At 40.1% G+C, this 8,113-nt stretch overlaps 1 protein-coding gene across 1 annotated transcript; it reads right to left on the reverse strand.

Annotated features, from left to right (window-relative positions):
• Window positions 1–2,498: 2,498 nt before the first annotated feature.
• On the reverse strand, window positions 2,499–3,368 carry LOC122663675. Its single transcript, XM_043859291.1, has one exon. The coding sequence runs from the start codon at window positions 3,331–3,333 to the stop codon at window positions 2,698–2,700; it is 636 nt and encodes a 211-aa protein (XP_043715226.1). The 5' UTR covers window positions 3,334–3,368; the 3' UTR covers window positions 2,499–2,697.
• Window positions 3,369–8,113: the final 4,745 nt, after the last annotated feature.

Below are 8,113 nucleotides of genomic sequence, written 5' to 3' on the forward strand. Positions count from 1 at the left end.
TCCTTTAACCAAGCCTTGATTTTGATCATTTTACCCCTGATTTCACCATGTCGCCTCGATCACCCTGTGCATCCTTCTCTACAAACCTGCCCAGACTTGCAATCCTAGCTCTCCCCTGCCCCTCCTCCTTCACCTCCACATATGTGTTATTCCCCCCACCCCCATCTTCTTGTTCTCCTTTGCAGCCTAACCGTAACCTTGGCCTCGCATTGACATCCAATTTAACAAAATCAAAGAACTCATCGCTTTATGGCCTACAATGTCACACCAACTACTAATATTGGGTGAGCCTTGGTATATCGATCATGAGTGGGATGTGGTTGTGATTTTGGACAAATCAAGAAGTTTTGGAATGGTTTATGGCAAGTCGTCTGGCAGGGCTGTGTATGTTTGTAAGAACGATTGTGATAATGGACGGTTAACAGTGGGAATCAATCGTTCAACCAATCGGTATCATCCATGGCCCGCGACACCCCTCGCTCGACCCCACCTGGCCGCTACTACTCCAGATCGTTGCCATGTGTTGCTGACAGCACAAAGGCGATGTTGTTGCTGGTGACTGCGGAAGTGGAGAAGTGGACGAATCTGCACCAACTCCTTCCCTCTGTTCGGCCAACAAAACCCTTCCCATCCCTTCTTTCTGTTCAGCCCCTACCACCCACTCTCCCCTATCCCCGCTATCACCCCTCTGTTCCGCCCCTAGCCCACCTTACAACCCAACCCCTCCCTTGCCCCCTTCCCTTCCCTTCCCTTCCTTTTGTTCCACTCCTAACCCCCGCCCTCCCTTGAAAACCCACCCTACCATCGTTGATGCGCTTCTGCAACATATTGACCCCCAACACCGTGGACTCTAGCCCACTCCTACAATGCTACAACTACACCTTCCCCGACCCAACCCTCCCCTATCACAATGGTGTACAAAGTAGTGTGCAGGGCAGCAATGTTGTAGATGTAGTAGGTACTAGGTAGTGATGGCGGGGCAGCAATGCCAGATGCAAGGAAATGGGGCGATGTGTAATTTCGTGCTTGGGGTTGGTGGTTAGCAGAGTCCATGACTGTGAATGGGTTGCACCAAGTGATATAGGTGTATCGATGAGGAAGAGGAAGTGGGGTAGGTTGTGCTCCAAGAGGGGTTGGGGGTAGATGGAAATGGATTTCCTCCAGGCGTGACGGGAGTTGGAGGGTCTAGTCCTGCTAAACATCAGCAAAAATAGGGGTGGACTGATCATTTCACAGGTGAATCCCACCTATAAAATGATCAACCCCTATTTTTGGGTGATTTTCGAGCGTTGGATTCTCCAATTCCCGCCACGGAGAGCCAGATCTGAAGAGATGGTGTTGTAGCAAGAAGAAGAAGAAAAGGAAGTGGCGGTGGGGGCGATAGGGTATCCATGTGACTTTGCAGCAATGACTGAGTTGGATCAAAGACAACAACTGCAGTGATTGTGGCAGGGGTTGCAAGATGCGGGATGTATTGGCAGAGGTGGGGCCGGAAGGATTGCAAGGGCAAATATGGTGATCGGTGGATGGGTAAAACCGTACTACATGATTGAGGGAGAATCACTATTTTGGATAGTTTTGTAAATCCAAACCCAACCCAAACCCTATATTGTGTTTTTATATAATACCAAATATTAAATAGTTAGTTTTGTATTCAGAAACCTAATTTTATCTAGTCTTTTAATTTTCCCTAGAAATATTTTGACCGTTACGTCCAGCAGGTAGAGATGGACACATGAGCCTGCCTTTCTGCCAAAATTAGTACCGAAATCTATATTCTAACCCCTCTTTATTACCGCTCAACGACATATTATGTGTTATACCTAAAAAACAAAAAAAAAAACTTAATTGACTGCAAATATTACGAGTGGACCCAAAAGCTTCGGTGGGTTAAAAGTTAAGGGAAATTGTCTTAGTACCAGGTTTTTTTTGTTGGTTGAAGTCTTTAGTACCAGTTTACGATAATGGAAGTCGGAAGGCAAAATGACCACACTGCCCCTAATGAAGTGAAAAATCTCAATCCTGTTCCATACTCCAGGGCGTGATCTCATTGGCCCTGATCTAACCAAGGAAATAATAAAGCATAAACAATGGATGGAAACCCGTTGAACAGAATAGTCTGATCAAGAATTCAACCAGTGGTCGGACCGTTGGGCATGCAAGGATATATCGGGGACAGGTTTCAGCTTTTAATGTTTGACAAGGATTATTACCCAAAAAACCAAAAAACCAAAAAAAACACAAAAATGTCGACAAGGATTTGTAGATCTTCTTAATATAGTAATTAGATTCTGTCTGCCATTCAGGGCCTGGGCCCGCCAGTCCATAATAAATAAGCCCCAACAAAAATACGAGATTTTGCAATATCCTACGAATAATTCTTCAAGGGCCTCCAAAATCACTTCTCGCGATATGAAGGAAAATAACGGAAACTTGCATTTCAGTCTACTCTCCTCTTGAGAATATATTACGATATTACGAGATTACGAGAGATTTTAAGAGTTAAAAACGAACGAATTTCTCGAATTAAACTGGGGTTACACTGTTTTTTTATCCTACGCCTAATCTGTCATCATATCCATTTCATTTTTTTTCTTCTTTCTGTTTCCCAATTTACATCCTGTTTATAGACATCACGACTCCGTGCCGGTTAAAAATCGGTCACAGCCGATACGTTTCTTTTCGAAACTTCCATAACTACAGAGCAGGAAGGGACTCCGGCCGCCACGACAAGTCCGAGAAATCGGAACCATTTCCACTAATCACATCGGAATAGTCGAACAACCCTTCCAACGCCACAAAACCACCGTTATTCTCTTCTTCGCCACCACCGATCCCAAATCCCATTGACTCATAACCCTGGATTTCATCGTCAAACCCCCAGATCTGATCCATTCCAACGGTCTCCGAAGCAACATGCAGCAGATCATCGTTACCTTCACCATCACAGTCCCCTTCATTCTTTTCTTCCTCTCCGGAAGAAGACGAAAAATTCGGCGGAAGACCAAGTTCGTCGTCGGATGCTTCAAGCAGATACCCCAAGTCCGGCTGTGAACCGCCGGAATCAGACAAAGATGTCGGAGTTAAAGTCACCGACTCGGGTTGCAGTAGAGAAGTTGAGTTTGAAATTTCTTCTTCAAAACTTTTCATGACAGAGGCAAGATCTTGGTTGGTTTGGTTACGGTCGACAACGAGGTCTGCGTCGTCGAGGATGTCAAGGAGGTTTTCTCGGATTCGCTTTGCCTCGGGCGAGTCGAACTCCGAGTCCTCCGAGTCATACCTGACTCGCTTGTTGGAGTTTGTCTCGGTTAGGGTTAGAGTGTTGTATTCCATGGCAGTAGTATTGCAGAGAGAGAGGGAGAGGAAAATAGAGCAGTGGAGGAGACAGAGAAGGGGAAGTGGTGTGTGCTTACAGAGAGAGAGAGAGCGAGGGTGAGTTCCAGATCAGACCAGATTTCAGTAGAGTAGAGAGAGAAACAGAAAAGTGATGTGTTGAGAGAAGCAATAGGGAAGAAGAGGGTTATATAGGGAGGGGAGCGGTGAGGGATTATAATAATGCTGTGGAAGCAGGCGCGTGTTGATCGGATACTTGGGCCATCACGGACGTCTCGCCTTTCTTTTAATTTCATTTATTTATTATTTTCTTCAAATCTCCTTCTCTTTCGCTACTTGTGAATCCCGCTTTTTCCTGTCTCTTCTTCGTCCTCTAATTAAACTCTTTTGAATTTGGTGTTTGGAGTCCGGTTCCGAGCGGGGCCCACAGACCTAGTCAATCACGGCTTCGCTTCCTTTTCTTTCCTTCTTTAACAAATCTTCTTCTTTTCCACTCTTTCCTCCCGTTTGTTTTCCGTTGGCGTTTTTTTTAATTTTAAATTTTCGGTAGTTAAAAGGGCCAAGGGAGGTGACGTGTCTCTGTTAGGAAGAATGACTAAAGTAGGCATCTTTTGGGCGGGAGTCGTTAGTCAGTTTCAGAAGGTGGGGGTGTTGGGGGTGATTTTGGTAATTTCGATAATGGATATTTTTATGATTTAAATTTGAATCAATGAGAGTAGATTGATGCGTTGGGAAGTCAAAAGTTCAAAAATAATACAACAACGGCAAGAGAACAAGCTTTCACGTGTGAGATCTCTCTCTCTCGCACGTGGATTGAAGATTCCTTGTTGGTTTAGAAAAAATAGGGCCAGCTGGATTCATTCATCCCTTTCTTTTCTCTTAAGTCGTGATGGTGGTGAGATTAAACCAAATATAGATTAAAGGGGGATAATACAGATGACCTCAAACCAAACCAAACGCTAACTCGCTATTTTAGTCTTTAGAGTTAGGGTTAGGTTAGATTAAGGACTCATTAAGATTCACGGATTATTTGGGTGAGGAAAGAAAGGTTTCGTTTTTCTTTTGGCCCATAAATAGATGCCTGGTAAGCTGTATGCCACAGTTTTGTTGATCAAGATTAGTCCAAACAGAAATTTGTCAATTCAAAAATTAAAGACGAAAATGAAACTTCCCATATCGGAGGCTAATTGAATTTAGTGAAAGAAAACACTACCCTTGGGAATTTCTGTCTTTCCATGGAGGTGCGGTGGCCACGTGATCCTCTGTTTAGCGCAGGAGCCGTGCGATTAGGCAACGTTCTTTTTCTCTCGAAATTATGCCTAAAAGTTGACATGTTGCTAATCTAGATCATTCCTACAATATCTAATGGTTGAAATTGTCATTTGACATAATTAGATGGACCATCGAGAAGATTCTTTCCAAATCAACAATAGGAAACTTATTCATTTACCAATATTGAAAGGGGAGAATATTCTAGTTCATGTAGAATCTGTCTTGTTATCGAACATGTCATCAAGTTCATGAATTGAATTGTTAATCTTTTAAAATAAATTAAAAGTTCATTTTAGTATTTGTTTCTATAGCAGGAATTTAAACTCTCAGATGGGAATTATTAATTAAAATGGAAAAAGAAAGACATGGGAGTGCTTGAAATTACCATCTCACCCTAGTGAAATATAAAAAAAAAAAATCTCATCCATATTGATGTCCTTACGTGCACTCTCAATGGCTCCCACAGTAATGCAAGAGATACACAATCAAACAACGATATCTTGCCTTAATTAAAACTTTGGAAAGAAATTTAGAATGAAAGATCATATTCAACTTCCACTACTAGAGGGAATTCTCATGCTTCACTAGATATACCAATCTCTACAAAGTTGGGTAAAGGTCTAAAGTTCTTGTGGTTGTTGAAAAATAGAATTTGAATCCTATTGCCCATGTTAATATAGAAGAATCTAGTTCTCATATTCATTATAGATGCTATTTACATACTACAATCTCCTTGGCCTTCCATGTGCATAGTTAATTGGGTGCCTAATCTCATATATATCTTCGGACTTATATTGGGATGCTTTGAAATTGAGAAGGTTTTTTTCTTCCTCATGAAGTGGAGGTTATTCTTAAAATACCTATAAGCTTTGAGGAAGTGTCTAGATCATTTGTGTTGGGCTCACACCTTAAGTGACTATTTTTTGTTAAATCAGTTTACTGACTTGGTGCCTTAGACCCCTTCCCCCATTCCATATGAGCCTCAAGCTTCAGAGTAAAATGCATCTCTAAGGCACTTTGGAAAATTTTGTGGAACTCTAAGGTTCATCCAAAGATACAAAATTTTATTTGGAAGGCATACTTAAATGCAATAGGTGACTATTCTTCTGTGCTTGCTCACCATATATTTACTGATGTCTCTCGCTCTCTCTCTCTGCTCTGGGCTTGAGATCAATTATTCTAGATGATAAGGGTGTCCTCCTTTTTATAGTGGTCACAGACCATGTGTTTCTCAATTCTGCCATTATTGGGGAAGCTTTGGCCTTTCGAATGGGTTTGAAAATTTCTATTGAGTATGGTTTTAGAAGAGTCTATTCACCTTGATTGCCAAGTTTCGGTTTTTTATTTATCGGACTCGTTAGTGCTCCCTTCGGTTGAGGTCTTCTCTATACTCTTAGATGTTAGGCTTCTTTTGACATCCTTACCAAAAAAAAAAAAAAAAAAGGATATGTATAAACGTTTGTTCCTTTGATCATGTTAGTAGATCTCATAAATGTTGTGCCCATGCTATCTCTAAGTGAGCTTTGAATTACCGTCATGTGGGTCTTTGAAATAACTCTTTTCTTGAGGGTCTTTCTATAGATTGTATCTTATTTTTTACTTGGCGAATCCTTTATATAAATTCCCCTTTTGTGGGATTTTTTTTGGTACCAAAAAAAACAAAAAAAACCAATATAGACTCTATTTAATATAGAATGAGATGATTGCTTTTGTATACAAATTAAAGGTTGTTTTAATCATATAATACTAGAAAGGGAAAAATCTTAGATGGAAAACTATTTTAAGTGATACAATTTTTTATTAATTCTGGGCATATAATAAGATTAAGGAGACATTGAATTATATGATTCTTCATTAGACAATTAATATTAGGGTCTATCTCCCCTTTTGTCCTTACACTTAATTCTAGCCAACAAAAAAAAAAAAAAACAAAGAAGTTACATGTAATTCCTAGGATTTGCCTCTTATATTTGATCTCCTTAAGAAAACTAACAATTCTAGCCTGGCTGTGATTGTTAAGGGAAACTCTAAACTGTCTAATGACACACAGATTAAGTTTTTTACCATTAAAAAACACACAAATTAAGTTTTTTGAACATTTTCTTTTTTAGTCATTGTTTTATTTGTTGCTTGTGTGACACCATCCCATTTGGAATGGAAGGATTGATTTATTAGTATATCTCCCTTGTCAATGCTAATAAAGTCTAGGGAGAGAGTTATCTAAGCATGCGGTATGGAGAAGCACATCAATGACATGCGACAAGTGGCATCGTACATTAGATAGCAACGAAATCGTTTCATATGAGAAAAATAGAGATACATATAGATGTGCTAGTGTAACCTATCCGAGCGGTTTTCTCTAAAGTCAAATAATAAATTATGAGAGAGAGTTCCCAAAAAGGTAGCTCGACCATGTGCCATCATGGAGGACCATGGGAGTGTGTAGGGAAGTATCAACAAGGGTGCGATTTCTGCCTTTCAAGGGGCAAGGCGATCATTTCTCACCCCTCTATTCTAGGCCTAGGGTCACGCTACCTTTCAAGGTTCTTTTTTTCCTAGAAAAGCCATTGTTAGACGATCGAACATTATATACATTCTCTACGCTTCATCTAGATTTGTGACATTTGAACTCCACCTATATACAAAAATTTGACGCTAGACCAACAACCATAGTAGTAAAATATAATCTATCAACTTCAATGAACCAAGTAATGCCTCACAAAGGTTTCACCAAGATATCTTTCCAATTACACAAATTTCTTAACAAGTTGATTAATTAAAAAGAGAGGACAAGTCATTAAACGTCCAACAATAAGATTGAAACCGAAATAACATTGATATGGTGTGATTAAATGTGTTGTTAATGGGTAACATGTCACATGACTTGCCTACTTATAAATTAAGGACACTCAACTGCATTCATTTGGTGCAATTTTGTTTTGCACATCCATCCATATGTCCCTTTCTCATTGATTAATACTTTTAAGAAATTCAATATTATATAAAATAATTTTTTTTTCTTCTAAGAAGATCAACAACTAATTTCTAGGAGGCCCCAGGAAAAAGAATTAATTGAGTAGACGAAACGATTTTTCTAGGACTGACTACTAAAGTAAAGAAGAACCCCACTCAAAAAAAAACATTAACTGGTTAGGTATGACTGCCAGGTCCATACTAAATTAAGCAACATGGACATTGAGCGAGGGAGGGAGGAGGGTCATGGGTGCACCAAACCCCACTCTTGTGCACCTTTCATTCATTACTTCCACCACCACCACCTATCTATCCAATACCCATCTTTCATCCTTTTTGTTGGTGTGGTGTAAGCAACACATGAATGAATATGATTCCCATGTCACAAAAAAGAAAAAATTATAATAATAAACATTTAAAGATTTCTCCAATCTATTTTGACACTCAAACTGAAGAGCATCGCGGGGGGATAGGTGGTTATTCCATGCCTTAGATACGAACGGGTGGCGTTCTTTAATCTTAATAATAATAAGGG

This window comes from Telopea speciosissima, chromosome 6 (assembly GCF_018873765.1).
Source record: "Telopea speciosissima isolate NSW1024214 ecotype Mountain lineage chromosome 6, Tspe_v1, whole genome shotgun sequence".
NCBI lineage: Eukaryota > Viridiplantae > Streptophyta > Magnoliopsida > Proteales > Proteaceae > Telopea > Telopea speciosissima.